Genomic DNA, 20,760 nt, shown 5'->3' on the forward strand with positions numbered 1-20,760 from the left:
CGCAACAGTCCTCAAAAAGCAGCCGTAGTTGTCTCAGACATTCCGCCACTGTGCGGAGTCTTGACACTGTCCATGTAGCATCGTAGTATTTAATTCTAAGAACACCACTACCGTTTTGACACGGGATAAATGTGGTGTTCATTCCCGGTAAATGAGAATCATTCTCTCCCTGTTCAGTAGGCGTATGTTTTACCCCACGCCGCTGGCGCAGGTGTATATTCAACTCCAACAAATACATTTCTAGCTGTCTGATTCCATGTAGGCACGCAACACAAAACAATCAGGCATTCAATAGCCTAGCACAAAATGTGGTAGGCTATACATTTAATGCAATGTAGAACAATTATTATTTATTTTTTTATCTATCCATTTCCCACAGAGGTGTGTAATTGTCCGTTTGAATTGGCAGTGTCCTTTGAGCATCACTATAGCCTGGCCCAGAGTCCACTCAGCCGTTATCGGTTGTCTCATATCCGCCGACTGATTTCCTCAATCCCTTTGAGAAGTAAAACTGTGTCATAGAACAATCTTTTCAGGTCTATCAACTAGGGTTTTCCGTCCCTACATACAGTCTTGTTCCGCTAAGCATCTTGTCCGACCGCATTCCTATGTCGCAACATTATTGGCGTCAACTCAACCCTGTTTTTAATTATTTTTCTGAGGGATATAAATAACAGCAGGCGGCGTGACCGTCACGCAAGGGCATTTTTTTGAATGTTTGATTCATAAACCACTTGAAAATTACAGCTTTGGGGCACAATGCCTATCAAGGTAAAATTTTCGAGGGCCATCACACTGGGAGCAAAATAGCAGGTTTAAAGAGCACACACGAAACAGAGTAGGCCTAGCCGGATATGTCTTATTCCCATTTTGCAGGCAGTGATTTAAAAAAAAAATATTTAGAGTTCCCTGACTGTAGGATTCCATTTTTAGTAACTTGTTGGTAAGTAGAAAGCATGGAGATCCCATAGTTATTTTGAATTCTGTTAGTTTGTTCACTGAGGAGTTATGGCACATGTAAAAAGGAACTCTGAAATTATTGCACAGAATATGAGGGGGATGGCAATTTGACACCCAACAACCCTATAATCACAGACAGTAACTTTGATAAGGTTTCAGTGGTGCAACATCTAGCCAATTTGGTCATGACATATCAATATCAAATTAGAAATCTCTAATTTGACAATCTGGAGGAAATGAGACCATAATTATATATTTTTTAACAAAATATTTTATTATTTGGTAAGAAGTTACAAAAACACTGTTATGACAGACAATGTAATCTCTTAGACTACTATGAGTTAATCTCAACTGAATCTTAATATCTCCCGGGTAAATCTCAAAAGTATTTTCCTAGAACCAATGCCTTGGAAGGCAGGGCTACAGCTAGAACCAACACCTTGGGAGGTCCCCAGACCAGGAGTGTCAAGCTCTTTTTTTTATCCTTTCAATTAATACCTAGACAACCAGGTGAGGGGAGTTCCTTACTAATCAGGGACCTTAATTCATCAACCGAGTACAATGGAAGAGCGAAAACCCACAGACACTCGGTCCTCCGTGGAATGAATTTGACATGTGCCCTAGACCAGGGTTTTCCAAACTCGGTCCTGGGGACCCCCGTGGGTGCACGTTTTGTTTTTTTGCAGCTGATTCAAATAATCAACTCATCATCAAGCTTTGATTATTTGAATGTGCTGTTTAGTGCTAGGGAAAAACCCTAGGGGGGCGGGCGGGGGCAGAGCCAAGTTTTGGAAACCATACCCTAGGCAATTCCAGTCCTCGAGGTCCTGATTGGTGTCACAGTTTGCCCCCAGCTAACACACCTGACTCCAATAAACAGTTTAGAATGCAATTTGATTAATCAGCTGTGTTTGCTGGGAAGGGGAAAAAGTGTGACAACGATTAGGCCCCGGAGGACTGGAGTTGCCCACCCCTGCTCTAGATGGACACTTCTTCCGACAGGCCAGCAATAAATAACTAAAATATGAAAAGCATGACGATCCATTGAAGCTTTGTCTCTTATCTGTTAAACACAGGCTTCTATTTAACTGCTACACTACACGGTCCAAAGTGTTTCTGCTTTCCACCTTAATTCCGAGGAGAGCGAGGTGGTGACGCAGGCCGACCGACCAAGTTTGGATGTGGCTGGGAGGAATCACATGGCTCCTCCTCGACCACAAAAGTGTGAGGCATCTACTGCGGTCTCTCCCGCCTGTGACCCTCTGTGTGAAGGCGACAAGCCAGTAGCCTGGAAACAGACCAGAGGTGGCAAGTGGGGGAAAGGAGTAATCCACTGCTATAAACAGCTCTACTGTAACTCAATGGCCATGGACTGACAGGGAAGGCGGATAGGGGTGAATCCTAACGTCCACTTAAATACATTTTTTACTTATAGTGATGCATTGATGTCAATTAACAGATAAAGAAGATTTGACTTAAGTGGAAGTTAGGATTCTACCCATAGTTATAAACATTGGGAGCTGTTGTTTTTTAATGAGATGTACTCCAAAGCTATAAAGAGCACTACTGTAGCTCAATGGTTAGGGTCTGATAGGGAGGGCGGGTAGCCATGTCATTCCTTTTGGGAGATGTTGCTTTTTAATTACTACTGTTTTGGTATTAATCTCATTTGTCATATGATAGGACTTTGAGCTCCGTGGTGAGGTTTTCGTAAAACTATGGGACTTGTTTGCGAAGCAGCACACACAACTTTCAAGCATAAATCTCTAATTGATGCAATAGATGTTAGTTCTAGCTATAGTTTTACAAATGGAAAAAGGTCCTCTTAAAGCTATCTCCAAAAAGCATGCAGATGCTTGTCTTTTCCAGTCCTTTCAGAAAGACTGCTACAGTTCACTGTTATAGTACATGCACACACGTTAATTGATTAACAATTAATAAATGAATTATTCATTCTAGAGGTGACAAGGTCTCGGGTCAGTTGTGAGATTTGGCATGATGAACTAGGCTATAAGGCACTTGAGGAATGGGACCAATCAGAAACAAAGTTCCAGTTCACAGGCCAATCACATCACTGAAATATAATAGACAGTCCAACCAGATCACTGTTGACATACAGATCCCACCCTGTATTTGGGTCTTGTAAATGCAGAAAAAAAAAGGTGAGTCCAACATATTTCTGAAATGAAAAAGTAAAAAAATAATGCAACTAATCCCTTTAACTTGTAATCTTTGGTTAAAAAAGGAAACAAAAACAGGCGCCTACGTATACTATATGTCATGTTGCTGCAATGATGCAAAGAAACGGGGGAAAAAACCCCTAAGAACCATCACTTATGATGGTTCTTAGTCTTCAGCATCTCTCTCCATCGCCAATCCAATCCCCTTCCTCTCCACCCGTTCTCCTCTCATAGTTCATCCCGTGTGGCTGTGCTGTCCAGAGGTGACTGGAGTACGTCAGAGTTCTGGGCCTCGCTGCTGATCTCCGCCTGCTCCTGGGTCTTCCCCGAGCGGGCCCGGTCCCAGTCCGTACGCACCTTCTCGTTGTCCCACACCACGGAGGTCTCTGTGTCGCTGATGTAGCCCGCGTCTCCTGTGTAGTGAGTGGGGAACACTAGCAGGGGCTCGGCCGAGAAGGCCTTCAGGTCCCGCTCCTCAAAGTGCTCCATGTAGTCCAAGCTGGAGAGAGAGGTAAGAGAGAGGAGATAAAGATGTCACGGGATACATTGAAAAGAGGAATGGGTGAATCTCAAGTCTTTTCCTTGATTCCCTTTGTCTTCTCTCCTCGCTGCCTCCTTAAACTGTGAAGAGGAGCTTCGAGAAGAGAATATCTTTCTCCTCTCATGCTCCCTTAGTTTCCTGCAGACACTTTGAAAAGGACGCGAGAAGAGAGGATTCAAGGAATCCAGGAAAATACTTTTGAGATTTACCCGGAGAGACAGGCGACAGAAAGACAAAGAGAGAAAGGGTGCAACAGAAAGAGGTAAACTTACACAGGGTGTTTATTGAACATGACAGGGAGGAACTCATCCACGGGTAATATCCTCTTCAACGGCTCTGCCCTCAGCAGCTTCTGGGCTCCTTGTAATGACATCATATAGCCCAGCGTCCAATAGGAGTAGTCGGCCTCCACCAGGTTGTGTATATCGGGTACGGACTTCTCAGGGCGGTCCACCTGCATCCTCTTTCTGCCGATATAACTGGGAGGAGGAACAGTTGGGGAAGAGAAAGTTGAAGTTTACACCACATGGGAAGGGTAGACAGTAAGTGCAGAGTCAGCAAGCTAGAACGGGGTGCTTAATTCTTAAAAAGGACAGCTAACATTACAATTAACACTTAAGAACTAACCAAATACTGTATCATATGTCAGAGATCGGCCAGCGACATCCCAGGGACCAATGCCTGTCCACGGACCAGAGGTTGAAAATCACTGACCTAGAATAGAGGATATCCCGTGTGTATAGTGGATGATGTACAGTCTATGGAACACTTACATCAGGTCCCAGTCTAGACCCTGGCTCTCCACTTCACTCATCAGGTTCATCAGGCGTCGCTTGAAGAAGACCTCGAAACGCAGATCGTCCTCGATCACCAGGGAACTCTTTAGACCCCGCTCTGAGATCTGTACACACACACAGAGATAAAACAGTGACCCTCACATTCAGAGGACGCAAAAATAAACTTCTGTACACCATCTATACCTTAGTGACAGCCAGAGGTGTGTTCCAGGGTTGGGCTCAATTCAGAATTGGCTCCCAGTCAACTCATGAGTTGAAATTTGAATTGAATAGGCCACACCCCACAGGATGTTGAATTTGAGTGAAGTATAATTTAATTCAAAGAAATACCAGTCAGTCATAGAACATGAGTTTCACTGATTCCGACAGGTCACACTTCCAGATACCAAAGACTACATCACTAGAATAGCCAATTATATTTCCACAAACCATTTTATTTCTTTGGCTTCTTTTTGAAAGCCTCAGGGTCAACATGATGGTTAAACTAATACTTTGTGAAATATTGTATTTTCCCCAAATTGAACAAAGTTTCAGTGATTCATGAAATATAGGTTATTCACATACAGGTCAATGTTATTTTTCAATGTTATTCGCATACAGGTTTTGACTTCCTTGACCATTAATTTTAAGAGTTTATCCCGCATGTTTGATGTTTTATGTGGAAGATGTACTGTAGAATAGAAGAGGCATTTGAATTTCATTGAATTAAATTCTATTTCCTTTCATTCAAATTTGAATTGCAATTTTATATCCAGTTTACTACTTCAATTCAAATTCAATAAAAATTCAGTTCAAGAATTGATTTGGAGCATTCTCAATAGTATGATGAATTGAGCCCAACCCTAATGTATTCATTCGGAGAGAACACTGTAGCCAAATTTAAAACAAATAATTAAAATCGGTGTTCTTATTGGACAAGTTCAGATACTACCCCCCCTGTTTCACACAGTTTCTAAAAATGTTCTCCCTACTGAACTCTACCCGGGCCTGCAGCTGCAGGGCTCACCTCTTTCCAGATGTTGTAGTGTGAGAGGAAGCAGCCCAGCTCTCCCTTGGTGAGGGGCCTACCGTGGTACGGGTCACTGTAGCCTGGTAGCATGTGGATCCCCAGGGCATTGATCTCACTGATGTTCATTGCTCTGAGGAGGAGAGAGGGAGGGGCAGGAGAGAGGGGGGTGAGGGAGAAAGAGACAAAGAGACACACACAATAGAGATGGAGAGAGAGATAACGCGGTCATTTTGAGCGCTTGAAGACTTAGCGATATGACATCATAAACAGTGGGGCAACTTCTGCTGTGTGTGATGATGTACCATCACTGAGTCTACCTTTATCGGTACAAGAAGTATATGACGGGCAGAGAGAAGAGTGCCTTCAAAAAGGTCAACTTACTTGCCGTCTACCGCTTGAATGACCTTGCAGGCAATCTCTTGCTCGTACAGAGTCCTCAGCATGCGATCCCGCCGGTCGGTCCGTTTCTTTAAGTTGATCATGAACACCTGCACACACGCAATACATTGGCCTTACTGTACGGTAGTGAGAATACATGCAATACCACATGACACCCACAGAGGGAGACATTTAGAGCTGAAGGGTACAAGAGACATTTTGAATTCTAGTGATAAATTCCAAAACGACAGCTACCCTTAGACACGTGGAAACAATTGGATAGGTGTATGAAATGTGGTGACAATTCAACTGAGCCTACCAGAAGACATGGTGAAGCAATTGCCTTATTGCTTAAACCCATTAGATCCTTACACATCTTCAGGAGTGCCTAGGGCAGGGCTGACAAACTCATCTCATAGAGTGTCTGCTGTTTTTTGTATTTTTATTTCAATTGTGTCCAATTAAGACCTAGACAACGACATGAGGGGATTTCCTAACTAATCAGTGACCTTAATTGAGCAATCAAGTAGAAGGGAGGAGTGAAAACCTGCAGACACTCAGCCTCCATAGAAAGAGTTTGACATTGTGGGCATAGGGGCTCAGGGTCAATAAGGAACAGCAAACATATTCTGAGCTGGCTCATATCCCACCTCATCAAAGCCCAGCTTATCTTGTATCTTTACGGGGGCCGGGATGTACTCCGAAGGCAGCACATGAGGGTTCCGCACTGACGTGAGAAAGGAGAAAAATGATAGGAATGATAAAGAACTCACATGCCAACCAGTAACATTAGTTAGAGAAAAACGAAAAGCTCCAACTTCCAGCTGTGTTCCGATATCCACACTGGCCTACTACTTAGAATGAAGCAATGTATTGAGCATCCATCCTAAGTGGTAACCCAGTGAGATGTCAAAAATACGTAATGTTAACCAGTTTTGCCCATTCGGATGCTAGTATGGACATTAAAGCCTTTTGACCTGTGACAATATGACATAAGACTCACCATTGACCTCCAACAAGGAATGCAGGAAGCTGTCTGCTTCATCTGTCAGGGAGTTGTGGGCTCGCAGTGGCACGGGGAAATACCCATACGTCTCTCTGTTACATAGGAACATCTGCACATCTGAGGAAGACGGAGAGTGTAGAGGGAGAAGAGAAGTTTGTTATTAATGACAAGGTTACTACAAACATTTACACGTTTCTATGCCTATTCACACTGCAAGTCTCACTATAGATTAGGTTCTTTGAGTCACACCTCAAAATATCAACCTTCAAAATTAGACACTTATTTATGCAAAAGTGTATTAAGATATCTTACATAAAGCATACCCTATGTCCACGAATGGAATTAGAAAAAAACAGACTCTGGGAACTAACCACTGTCTGTTAAACCCCCAGGAATTTTGCAAAAAAAACATGCGCAGTGATTCGCCCCTTAGATTTGAGAAATACGTTTCCTGAGGGGTGGGGCAGGGATGAAAACTATGTAGTCGTAGCCTCAGCCTATTCACAAAGCACCTCGAGACCCGGAGAGCTGATCTAGAATCAGGTCCTCCCTGTCCATATAATCTTATTCATTACCGTTGTGGAAAACTCAGATCTAAAAAAGGCAGCAATCCTGAATAACCACATTAGACATACCTGCCATGTAAACAAAATAACAGTAGGCCTACCTGCCATGATAACAGAATAACAGTAGGCCTACCTGCCATGATAACAGAATAACCACATTAGACATACCTGCCATGTGAACAAAATAACAACAGTAGGCCTACCTGACATGTGATCAAAATAACAACAGTAGGCCTAGCTGCCATGTGAACAGAATAACAGCAGTAGGCGTACCTGCCATGTAAAACAGAATAACAGCAGTAGGCCTACCTGCCATGAGAGCGTAGAGGGCAGACACAATGAAGTGTACCAAATCATTATCATGCTGTATGTGAAAGCTACTAAACAGGATAAAAGCGGGAGAACACATTAACAGTACCTGCCATGTGAGCGGAGAAGGCGAAGACAATGATGTCATCGAAGGCCCAGCTGTAGTCTGGGTGAGGGGGGTGGAAGGCCAACTGGCGTGACGCCTCCTTCCTCAAGTCAATCAGGAAGGTGGAGTGCACCATGGGAACTGCGAAGCATCCTTTACGCACCTGCTTTCTCATAGGGATGTAGGCCGGGGTGCGCTTATAATAACCCTGGAGGAGGTAGAGGATACGATGAGTACTTCTGTTTCAATCAAGGTTATTGTGCTAACACTTTAGTGCATGATTGCACGCAAAGTATCTGGGAGGACATGACCGCACGCGCAAACACACACACACACACACACACACACACACACACACACACACACACACACACACACACACACACACACACAGTAGCGTACCTGGGAGGTCATGCCACACCAGAAGTTGGAGTAGGCTGCACGGGACTCTAACATGGGAGCTACGATGGTCTTGTTCTCCTTGATGAGCTTCCACAGTACATTAGGATTGGTCAATAGGTTATCACAGTCCACCACCTAGACAAGAGAGAGTGGAAGTGTGTGTGTGTGTGTGTGTGTGTGTGTGTGTGTGTGTGTGTGTGTGTGTGATGGAAGGGGGAGCGGGAACAGGGAGACACTTTAACCACTTCAAGCTTTAAAAATCACTCTGCAACATCAACCCTCTCTAGTGACACTTTGAACAATGGATGTCATTGTAGCGGCAGCCTAAGTCCAGCCACCAGAATCAGTGTTAGAATGAGGCAGCATAGGCCACAGCCTTGGGTTCAAATAGTATTAGTTTTCATTCATAAACTTTAGCTGCTCTATTTTAACCCAGTTCTAATTGCACAACATTACTGAAGACAAAAGGCACATTTCAAAAACAAAACGACCTCATCTGTGTTTTCACTCTATCATAAAAAGTACACCCCTGCGAGTCCTGGACAATGTGTTCATGCTTAGGGGTGCAAGAATAGAACTCAAAGCTGTCATATTTCAGATTCTGGAAGGTTTGTTCCAGAATGTTAAATCGTAACACCAAGCCAGATGAATTGGTTTACTCTAAACCAGACGTGAGATAGGAAAGCATGACTCTCGCAGTTCTCTTATTGCGTTATTGTAAGGAGAAGTCTGCGTCTCTGTAAAACAGGGCGGGTAGTCATGGAGAAAGACTTGACTGTATCCCAAATTGCACCCTATTCCCTACATAGTGTACGGCTTTTGACCAGGGCCAATCTGAGTCCAAAATGGTACCCTATTCCCTACACACTATGTAGGGAATAGGGTGCTGTTTGGGATGCCCACTGTTTATCTGTAAAAGAGGGTGAGGTCGTCATGGAGACTGGAGAAAGAAGTACCATGAAGTAGTCTGCCCACATTTCTCTTGCGGAGTCCAGTGCTGCCTGCCGCAACTTCATCACGTGTGCGTAGCGGAGGTTGGTCCACTGCTTCGGGCTGTCTGCATCCTGGTACTCTCTGAGTGACAAACGTAAACAAACAGGACATTCAGTACATCCTCTCTGGGAACAATTTACAGCAAGGTGCCTCTCCGTAACACTTTACATTAAGGTGCCTCTCCGTAACACTTTACATTAAGGTGCCTCTCCGTAACACTTTACATTAAGGTGCCTCTCCGTAACACTTTAAAAAGGTGCCTCTCCGTAACACTTTAAAAAGGTGCCTCTCCGTAACACTTTAAAAAGGTGCCTCTCCGTAACACTTTAAAAAGGTGCCTCTCCGTAGCACTTTAAAAAGGTGCCTCTCCGTAACACAATACATTAAGGTGCCTCTCCGTAACACTTTACATTAAGGTGCCTCTCCGTAACACTTTACATTAAGGTGTCTGTGAAGGAGGATGCTAAGTGTTTATACGTATTTTGTAGACAGTCAATTAGTAGTTTATAAATCACATATTAACCATCTAGAAATTATTTATAAATGTAATGTAAAGTGTTCCCTCTCACACACACAGTTTATAAAGTGAACATGAGAGGAACTCACGTGGGCTCCTCCTGCGGCCTCCACTCCACATAGTGGTAGAGTTTTTGGACCTTGACGAGCCAGTCACGCAGGATGGCTGTAGTGTTGTCCACATTGTGGTCCGTCGCTACCCTGCACAACACAGAGACAGAGGCACATTATTATTACAGGCACGATTAATTTGTTCCTTTTCTGGTCAACAGTGTAAGGGGTCATAAGCACACAGACACACAGACGTTTATAGGAGCAGTGGCATTGGAAGTAGATCTGAGTAAAGTACAGACAGTGACTGTGAAAGATCATATCAGGGCTCAGGTGACAGTACTTCAGTGTTCACTTCATTGTGGCCTATTGTCAGGAGCCGTGGGATACTGACTCCAGCATTGAATGCCATACAAGCATGTCGTACACCCATACCAAAGCAGCTCTAATATCCACCACCCATCCTTGCCGGTTTACTAAAAAACTGAAAATATACTAAATAAGCAAAAATGCTGGAGAAGTGAAACGTCATGGTTATTAGCTACTGAAAAGGACTGTGTGTGTGTTTGAGAGACTTCTTGTGCCAGACTGACAGTTTGCGTGCCTGATTCCATTCTGCTGAGGTTCCAACTAAAACCACATCTTTCGGTCTATGTGAATAGGAACTGGGAATCCTGTTACAACTAGAGAACGACTGATAAATCAGCCGAGCTGATATATACCCGCCGATATTGGCCTTTTCCAGTTTTTATTTTGTACTTTTCACCCCAATTTTGTGATATCCAATTGACAGTTACAGTCTTGTCCCATCGCTGCAACTCCCGTATGGACTTCGGAGAGTCGAAGGTCGAGAGCCATGCGTCCTCTGAAACACGACCCTGACAAGCCGCACTGCTTCTTGACACACTGCTCGCTTAACCCGGAAGCCAGTCGCACCAATGTGTCGGAGGAAACACTGTACAGCTGGCGACCGAAGTCAGCGTGCATGCGCCCGGCCGCCACAAGGAGTCGCTAGAGCGCGATTTGACAAGGACATCCCAGCCAGCCAAACCCTCCCCTAAACCGGGCGACACTGGGCCAATTGTGTGCCGCCTCATGAGTCTCCCAGTCATGGCCGGCTGCGACACAGCCCAGGATGACTAGAGGTCAACCGATTAATCGGAATGGGCGAATAATTAGGGCCGATTTCAAGTTTTCATAACAAATCGGTAAACGGCATTTTTGGACACCGATTGTGGCCGATTACATTGCACTCCACGAGGAGACTGCGTGGCAGGCTGACTACCTGTTACGCGAGTGCAGCAAGAAGCCAAGGTAAGTTGCTAGCTAGCAATAAACTTAACTTATAAAAAACAATCAATCTTAACATAATCACTAGTTAACTACACATGGTTGATGATATTACTAGTTTATCTAGCTTGTCCTGCGTTGCATGTAATTGATGCAGTGCCTGTTAATTTCTCATCGAATCACAGCCTACTTCGCCAGACGGGTGATGATTTAAGAAACGCATTCGCAAAAAAAGCACTGTCATTACACCAATGTGTACTTAACCATAAACATCAATGCCTTTCTTTAAAATCAATACACAAGTATATATTTTTAAACCTGCATATTTAGTTAATATTGCCTGCTAACATGAATTTCTTTTAACTAGGGAAATTGTGTCACTTCTCTTGCGTTCCGTGCAAGCAGAGTCAGGGTATATGCAGCAGTTTGGGTCGCCTATCTCGTTGCGAACAGTGTGAAGACCATTTCTTCCTAACAAAGACCGTAGTTAATTTGCCAGAATTGTGACATAACATTGAAGGTTGTGCAATGTAACAGCAATATTTAGACATAGGAATGCCACCCGTTAGATGAAATACAGAACGGTTCCGTATTTCATTGAAAAGATTTGACCATATTAATGACCTAAGGCTCGTATTTCTGTGTGTTATTATGTTATAATTAAGTCTATGATTTGATATTTAATTGAGCGGTGGTAGGCAGCAGCAGGCTCGTAAGCATTCATTCAAACAGCACTTTTCTGCAATTGCCAGGAGCTCTTTGCTGTGCTTCAAGCATTGAGCTGTTTATGACTTCAAGCCTTTCAACTCCCGAGATTAGGCTGCTGTAACCGATGTGAAATGGCTAGCTAGTTAGCGGGTGCGTGCTAATAGCGTTTCAATCGGTGACATCACTCGCTCTGAGACGTTGAAGTAGTTGTAGCTGCGGCTTTGGAGTGATGGGTAACGATGCTTCGAGGGTGGCTGTAGTCGATCTGTCCCTGGTTCGAGCCCAGATAAGGGCGGGGAGAGGGACGGAAGCTATACTGTTACACTGGCAATACTAAAGTGCCTATAAGATCATCCAATAGTCAAAGGTAAATTAAATGCAAATGGTATAGAGAGAAATAGTCCTAGAATTCCTATAATAACTACAACCTAAAACTTCTTACCCGGGAATATTGAAGACTCATGTTAAAAGGAACCACCAGCTTTCATATGTTCTCATGTTCTGAGCAAGGAACTTAAACGTTAGCTTTCTTACATGGCACATATTGCACTTTTACTTTCTTCTCCAACACTTTTTTTTTTCATTATTTAAACCAAATTGAACATGATTCATTATTTATTTGAGCTAAATTAATTTTATTGATGTATTATATTAAGTTAAAATAAAAGTGTTTCTTTCATTATTTTTATTTTTTTGTAATTGTCATTATTACAAATATATATATATTTTTTAATTGTCCGATTTAATCGGTATCTGCTTTTTTTGGTCCGCCAATAATCGGTATCGGCATTGAAAAATCCTAAATCGGTCGACCTCCAGTAGTGACGCCTCTAACACTGCGATGCAGTGCCTTAGACCTCTGCGCCATTTGGGAGGCAGGCCTTTTCTAGTCTATCGGCTATTTTCTCATACCCTTTGTCCAATGAACTAAGGCGGAGTTAGTGCCTACAAAAATATGTCTTTACTATTGCTCTCTAGCTGGCTAGATAAACATGGTGCTAAGATATCAGATAGGAGCTAATAGAAAATGTGGCTAGCTAGCTACATGCACCATTTTCGGCAACGAGCCATCTGGTTTGCTGATCTGACCAGCCGCAATCGTATCCGTATATTGACATGCATCATCGTTTCATAGGTAGGAAAAACTTCGCTCTCCTTGTAAGATATTATGCACATTTATGGCTTGGTAGCAAATGTCATCGCCATTGAGCTAGTTCTCGTTGTAGCAGTAAACAGCACCAAGTGATACACTACATGACCACGAGTATGTGGACAGCTGCTCGTCGAACATCTCATTCCAAAATCATGGGCATTATTATGGAGTTGGTCCCACCTTTTCTGCTATAGCAGGAAGCTATAAGAGCATTAGTGACGTCAGACACTGATGTTGGGCGATTAGGCCTGGCTCACAGTCGGCGTTCCAATTCATCCCAAAGGTATTAGATGGGGTTGAGGTCAGGGTTCTGTGCAGGCCAGTCAAGTTCTTCCACACCGATCTCGACAAACCATGTCTGTATGGACCTCGATTTGTGCACGGTGGCATTGTCATGCTGAAACTGGAAAGGGCCTTCCCCAAACTGTTGCCACAAAGTTGTAAGCACAGAATCGTCTAGAATGTCATTGTATGCTGTAGCATTACGATTTCCTTTCACTGGAACTAAGGGGCCTAGCCCGAACCATGAAAAACAGCCCCAGACCATTATTCCTCTTCCACCTAACTTTACAGTTGGCACTATGCATTCGGGCAGGTAGCGTTTTTTTGGCACCGGCCAAATCCAGATTCCTCCGTCGGACTGCCAGATGGTGAAGTGTGATTCATCACTCCAGAGAACCCGTTTCCACTGCTCCAGAGTCCAATGGCGGCGAGCTTTACACCAGTCCAGCAGACGCTTGGCACTGCGAATGGTGACCTTAGGCTTGTGTGCTGCTGCTCGGCCATGGAAATCCATTTCATGAAACTCCCGACGAACAATTATTGTGCTGACTGACATTGCTTCCAGAGGCAGTTTGGAACTCGGTAGTGAGTATTACAACTGAGGACTGATTTTTACATGCTTCAGCACTCGGTGGTCCTGTTCTGTGAGCTACCACTTCGCGGGCTGAGCTGTTGTTGCTCCTAGACGTTTACACTTCACAATAACAGCACTTACAGTTGAGTGGGGCATCTCTAGCAGGGCAGAAATTTGTCGAACTGACTTGATGGAAAGGTGGCATCCTATGATGCCACATTGAAAGTCAGTGAGCTCCTCAGTATGGGCCATTCTAATGCCAATGTTTTCCTATGGAGATTGCAAAGCTGTGTGCTCAATTTTATACACCTGTTAGCAAAGGGTGTGGCTGAAATCGCTGAATACACAAATTTTAAGGGGTGTCCCCATTCTAGAGTATGAGCGATGGAGAGAGATATGAGAAGATGTGAAAGGGAGCGGAGTTACAGCCTCGCTCTATCCAATCGTAGCAGTAGGATCAAGTTACAACCCACCTATTTCTTAAGGGGGCAGTATTTTCATTTTTGGAAAAATAACGTTCCCAAAGTAAACGGGATATTTTGTCTGGACAAGATGCTAGAATATGCATATAATTGACAGCTTAGGATAGAAAACACTCTAAAGTTTCCAAAACTGTAAAAATATTGTCTGTGATTATAACAGAACTGATATTGCAGGTGAAATCCGGAAGTGCCTCATGTTTTGAAAGCTCTGTGTTCCAAAGCGTTCCTATTGAGCAGTGAATGGGCTATCAACCAGATTACTTTTTCTACGTATTCCCCAAGGTGTCTACAGCATTGTGACGTAGTTTTACGCCTTTATGTTGAAGAATACCCGTAAGCGGCAACATTGTGTAAGTGGTCACCTGATGGCTCTCCGAGTGATTCTCATGTAAAATACAGAGGTAGCCATTTTTCCAATCGGTCCTACTGAAAAACCAAATATATATATATTGAATAGATATTTGAAAAACAACTTGAGGATTGATTATAAACAACGTTTGCCATGTTTCTGTCGATATTACGGAGCTAATTTGGAATATTTTTCGGCGTTGTCGTGACTGAAATTTCCAGTCGATTTCTCAGCCAAACGTGAAGAACAAATGGAGCTATTTCGCCTACAAAAATAATATTTTTGGAAAAAAGGAACATTGGCTATCTAACTGGGAGTCTCGTGAGTGAAAACATCCGAAGCTCATCAAAGGAAAACAATTTAATTTGATTGCTTTTCTGATTTTCATGACCAAGTTACCTGCTGCTAGCTGGACATAATGCTATGTTAGGCTATCGATAAACTTACACAAATGCTTGTCTTGCTTTGGCTGTAAAGCATATTTTGAAAATCTGAGATGACAGGGTGATTAACAAAAGGCTAAGCTGTGTCTCAATATATTTCACTTGTGTTTTCATGAATAGAAATATTTTCTAGTAATATTTATGTCTGTTGCGTCATGCTAATTAGTGTCAGTCGATGATTACGCTCCCGGATCCGGGATGGGGTGTCACTAGAGGTTAACACATAGCTGAAATAGCAGATTGAGTTGTTTGGAATTTTGTCCTGCCAGCTGAGTTGTTTAGAGATGCTCCTGACAGCTGAAAAAAAAAGTATTCCCGGTCATGGAAAATGACAAAAGAAAACTAGTTTCATAAGCATCCGTGATCACAAATCATAATGTTACGATGGACCCATTTGCAATGAACAGATGTTATTTTATATTCTCAAACTAAGAGCAGTGCCTATAATGATGTCCTTCTATATAGGTGTGACATGCTGGAGTGATACTTCTATGCAAACGTTGATCAGTAGCAGGGATACAAAATACAATTACAACATACAAGATACAAAATACCATAAAGATCAATGTATCAAAATAAACTACAAAAAGTGCATTTTATAATGTATTGAATTAAAATACATTATTTTTGTTTATTTAAATACAAAAATACATTTGCAAGTAGCTGGCCCGAACAGCAACAACATTCTCAGTAACGGTTACAAAAACGTTTTTCTTGCTATGACTATCATATGTTGTTGTTCATCTACATCAGTTGAGCAAGTCAGTCTGGATAAGAGTGTCTGCTAAATTACCAAAATGTATATGTCAACAGAACATGCCAAAATGAACTGCAAAGCACACTAGGTATTATTATTGGCCTTGTTTCAGGGCAGAGCTCATTAAAATAAATCAAATCAAATTTGCAGATGTTATTGCGAGTGTAGCGAAATGCTTGTGCTTATAGTTCCGAAAGTGCAGCAATATCTAACAAGTAATATCTAACAATTTCACAACAAATACCTAATACAGACAAATCTAAGTAAAGGAATTCAAAATATATAAAATATATGGACGGGCAGTGTCTGAGCGGGATAGACTAAGATACAGTAGATAGTATAGAATACAGTATATACATATGAGATGAGTAATGCAAGATATAAACATGATTAAAGTTACATTATTTATAGTGATTAGTGTTCCATTTATTAAAGTGGCCAATGATTTCAACTCTTTTTGCAGGCTGCAGCATCTCTGTGCTAGTGATGACTATTTAACAGTCTGATGGCCTTGAGATTGAAAAATAGCTTCTGTCTCTTGGTCCCAGCTTTGATGCACCTGTACTTACCTTGCCTTGTGGATGATAACTGGGTGAACAGGCAGTGGCCTGGGTGGTTGTTGTCCTTGATGATCTTTTTGGCCTTCCTGTGACATCGGGTGCTGTAGGTGTCCTGGAGGACAGGTAGTATGCCCCCGGGGATGAGTTGTGCAGACCGCACCACCCTCTGGAGAGCCCTGGGGTTGTGATCGGTGCAGTTGCCATACCAGACTGTGACACAGCCAGACAGGATGCTCTCGATTATGCATCTATAAAAGCTTGTGAGGGTTTTATGTGACAAGCCAAAATTCTTCAGCCTCCTGAGATTGAAGAGGCGCTGTTGTGCCTTCTTCACCACGCTCTCTGTGTGAGTGGACCATTTCAGTTTGTCTGTGATGTGTACGCCGAGGAACTTAACTTTCCACTTTCTCCACTGCTGTCCTGTCGATGTGGATTGGGGGGTGCTCCCGCTGCTGTTTCCTGAAGTTCACGATCATTTCCTTTGTTTTGTTGACGTTGAGTGAGGTTATTTTCCTGACACCACACTACCAGGGCCCTCAACGTTGATGGTAATAAAGCCTACTACTGTTGTGTCATCTGCAAACTTGATGATTGTGTTGGAGGCGTGCATGGCCACGCAGTCATGGGTGAACAGGGAGTACAGGAAGGGGGCTGAGCATGCACCCTTGTGGAGCTCCAGTGTTGAGGATCTGCGAAGTGGAGGTGTTGTTTCCTACCTTCACTACCTGGGGGCGGCCTGTCAGGAAGTCCAGGACCCAATTGCACAGGGTAGGGTTCAGACCCAGGGCCTCGAGCTTGGAGGGTAATATGGTGTTGAATGCTGAGCTATAGTCAATTAACAGCATTCTTACATAGGTATTCCTCTTGTCCAGATGGGATAGGGCAGTGTGCAGTGTGATGCCGATTGCATCGTCTATGGACCTATTGGGGCAGTAAAGCAAATTGGAGTGGGTCTAGGGTGACAGGTAAGGTGGAGGTGATATGATCCTTGACTAGTCTCTCAATGATGACAGAAGTGAGTGCTACCAGGCGATAGTCATTTAGTTCTGTTACCTTTACATTCTTGGGTACAGGGACAATGGTGGCCATCTTGAAGCATGTGGGGACAGCAGACTGGGAAAGGGAGAGATTGAATATGTCAGTAAACACACCAGCCAGCTGGTTTGCACATGCTCTGAGGATGTGGCTAGGGATGCCGTCTGGGCCGGGAGCCTTGCGAGTGTTAACACGTCTTAAATGTCTTATGTCGGCCACGGAGGAGGAGAGCCCACAGTCCTTGGTAGCTGGGAGCAAGGCGTCGGTGTCTGCGACGTAGCTGGTTTTCCTTTTGTAGTCCGTGATTGTCTGTAGACCCTGCCACATACGTCTCGTGTCTGAGCCGTTGAATTGCGACTCCACTTTCTCTGTACTGATGGTTTGATTGCCTTATGGAGGGAATGGCCACTCTGTTTGTATTCTGCCATATTCCCAGTCACCTTGCCATGGTTAAATGCGGTGGTTCAGTTGCCCTTCAGTTTAGGGCAAATGCTGCCATCTATCCACGGTTTCTGGTTAGTGTAGGTTTTAATATTCACAGTGGGTACAACATCTCCTATACACTTCTTGATAAAATCAGTAACCGTTTCGGTGTACACGTCAATATTATTCTCCGAAGCTACCCGGAATATATCCCAGTCTGCGTGATCAAAACAATCTTGAAGCGTGGATTCCGATTGGTCAGACCAGCGTTGAATAGTCCCTTAGCATGGGTACTTCCTGTTTGAGTTTCTGCCTATAGGAAGGGAGGAGCAAAATAGAGTTGTGGTCAGATTTGCCGAAAGGAGGGCGGGGGAGGGCCTAGTATGCATCCCGAAAGTTGGAGTAGCAATGGTCGAGTGTTTTTCCAGCGCAAGTGCTACAGTCGATATGCTGATTGAATTTAGGAAGCTTTTTCCTCAAATTTGCTTTGTTAAAATGCCCCTCTACAATAAATACTGCCTCAGGATATATGGTTTCCAGTTTGCATAAAGTCAAGTGAAGTTCCGTGTCTTAACAAAGGGTCTGAATACTTAAGTACTGACATATGTATAAAAAAAAATAAAAAAAATAAAAAAAAAAATACATTTTTAAAAACCTTTTTTTGTTTTGTCATTATGGGGTATTGTTTGAAGATTGATGATGAAAAAAATGTATTGAATCCATTTTAGAATAACGCTGTAACGTAAGAAGACAAAGTCAAGGGGTCTCAATACTTTCCGAATGCAGGTGAGACAACAACATATCACAATTGTATGAAGTACTTTTTCCCTCATCAAACATTTAAACATATACATTTAGTTAATTTAGCAGACGCTGTTATCACACCATAGTGTATCAGCCTTCTGATACATACATAGTGAACCACTATAAACATTTTTAATAGAAAACTATTTTGTATTTTGAAAATACATTGGAGTGTAGTTCAGCCCAGTGTAATTCCAATTCCAAAGTACTTAAAATACGTATTTCAAATACATGCAACAGAAATACTGCCCATTTTGGATCAGTTGTAGGCTAAATATAAGTCCCAAATGGAAGACAAATGGATTTTGTTACCTGTAGCACCATAGCTACACTCCACTGATAAGCCAAAACAAGCTCAATAAGTCAATGCATGCAGACACTCATATTGAATATGCATTCACCTGCATTGTGAGTATGTCTATGCCATCTTAATTTACCAAGTTTATCAAGAGATTTACCATTCAAGTAAAATAATATTATGTAGTTAGATTATTTTTACCAAAGTCAAATGTATTGTGTGATTTTAAAATGTATGTATTAACAAATACACACTGCTGTCTTACACTGCTGTCATTTTGTCATCAAAATGTTCAAATGTAATGATATTGAATATCAGCCTAAAATAATCGCCCATCGGACTCCTTGACCCCCAAAAATTGTTATTGGCCGTAAAAAAAATCCATATCTATAAGGGCACAAGGCGAGACCCAGATGCATACACAGGAGGCAGATGGTAAGAGTCTTTGAAGTTTATTAAATCCAAAAAGTAGTAGGCAAAATAATGGTTGTGTAAAGGCAAAAGGTCAAAACCAGTTCAGAGTCTAGGAGGTCCCGAAGGGCAGAGAGGCTCCAGGTCAGGGCAGGCAGGCGGGAATAGAGTCCAGAAAACTGGCAAGGGTCAAAACTGTGAGGACTCGCAAAAAGAGAATAGAAAAGGAGTACGGAAAACACGCTGGTTGACTTGAAAACATACAAGACGAACTGGCTCAGAGAGACAGGGATAAATACACCAGAGAAAATAAGTGAAACCTGGAGTAGTTGGAGACAATCACAAGGACAGGTGAACCAGATCAGAGTGTGACAATATCGGTCGTTCTCTAGTTACAACACCTATCACTGCTCCTGAGCCCTAGGCCCCGTCAAGAGACAACCCCTATCCCCTACCTCCTTTGGGCATGTAGATCTGAGAGGATTGGCTAGGTAGGCTACTCTGTAAGCATAGGGCAACGAGGAGCTAACTATCGTCATGTGTAATCTGCAGGCCTTCCTGTCAAATTCTTCCAGATCAGTGCCTAGGGGTTAGGTGCTAGGGGCTGCTTCTAGATGGGGCCCAAGGGAGGAGCTACTTCCCATATTAACCTTTCCAAATCATGCAGAATAGTGCCTAGGGGTTGTTTCCAAACAGGCAACAGAGTCAGAGTGCTGGTCTAGCCTAAACCTCTAGGCACAACAGTGCCACCGACAGCACAGCTTATAATTCTCCAGTCCTAATAGCAGGCAGCCAAAGCAGGTTCTATCTTCTCAGTGTTAAGTGGATTGCTGATGTCACACTGGTCTGTGAAAACACTGCAGGTCCTTGCTAAGTTTGTTCACTCCTGTATCCTCACTCTAGCTGTCCAAGATTTACTTACATACTCAACAAACTCCCGATTACACAAACCAAGACCTCTCCAAGTCGTGTACAGTCGAAATCCGCTCCTCCTCTGCTCTCCAGAAACCATATGCATGGGTAGCCAACAAAATGTAATTCTGTCATTGGTTGTGTAGATCCAGATAGGCCTATGCCTTTCATATTGGAGCTGAGGCATATATAGTTGAAGTCGGAAGTTTACATACCCCTTAGCCATATACATTTAAACTCAGTTTTTCACAATTCCTGACATTTAATCCTAGTAAAATTTCCAGTTCTTTGTATATATATATTTTTACCTTTAACTAGGAAAGTCAGTTAGGTCAGTTAGTATCACCACTTTAAGAATGTGAAATGTCAGAATAATAGAGAGAATTATTTATTTCAGCTTTAATTTCTTTCATCTCATTCCCAGTGGGTCAGAAGTTTACATACACTCAATTAGTATTTGGTAGC

At 42.9% G+C, this 20,760-nt stretch overlaps 2 protein-coding genes across 3 annotated transcripts in view; both read right to left on the reverse strand.

The window, feature by feature from the left end:
* LOC110486106 (GEM-interacting protein) overlaps window positions 1-615 on the reverse strand; it is a 58,263-nt gene extending 57,648 nt beyond the window's left edge. Inside the window, exon 1 of one of the 2 annotated variants that reach the window (XM_090196173.1) lies at window positions 1-319. In XM_090196173.1, coding sequence (XP_090052299.1) covers window positions 1-238 — 238 coding nt within the window. In that variant the 5' untranslated portion in view covers window positions 239-319. The other variant, XM_090196172.1, reaches the window with a different exon arrangement.
* LOC110486107 (procollagen galactosyltransferase 1) overlaps window positions 284-20,760 on the reverse strand; it is a 27,946-nt gene continuing 7,469 nt past the window's right edge. The window contains exons 2-12 of the mRNA XM_036940759.2: window positions 9,854-9,964; window positions 9,211-9,328; window positions 8,255-8,389; window positions 7,856-8,060; window positions 6,869-6,988; window positions 6,516-6,592; window positions 5,869-5,975; window positions 5,485-5,617; window positions 4,455-4,582; window positions 3,954-4,160; window positions 284-3,639 (exon numbers count right to left, since the gene is read on the reverse strand). Coding sequence (XP_036796654.2) covers window positions 3,369-3,639; window positions 3,954-4,160; window positions 4,455-4,582; window positions 5,485-5,617; window positions 5,869-5,975; window positions 6,516-6,592; window positions 6,869-6,988; window positions 7,856-8,060; window positions 8,255-8,389; window positions 9,211-9,328; window positions 9,854-9,964 — 1,612 coding nt within the window. The 3' untranslated portion in view covers window positions 284-3,368. The remainder of the gene's footprint in view (window positions 3,640-3,953; window positions 4,161-4,454; window positions 4,583-5,484; window positions 5,618-5,868; window positions 5,976-6,515; window positions 6,593-6,868; window positions 6,989-7,855; window positions 8,061-8,254; window positions 8,390-9,210; window positions 9,329-9,853; window positions 9,965-20,760) is intronic.

Source organism: Oncorhynchus mykiss, chromosome 13 (assembly GCF_057628025.1).
Source record: "Oncorhynchus mykiss isolate SJ-2025 chromosome 13, ASM5762802v1, whole genome shotgun sequence".
Taxonomy (NCBI): Eukaryota; Metazoa; Chordata; class Actinopteri; order Salmoniformes; family Salmonidae; genus Oncorhynchus; species Oncorhynchus mykiss.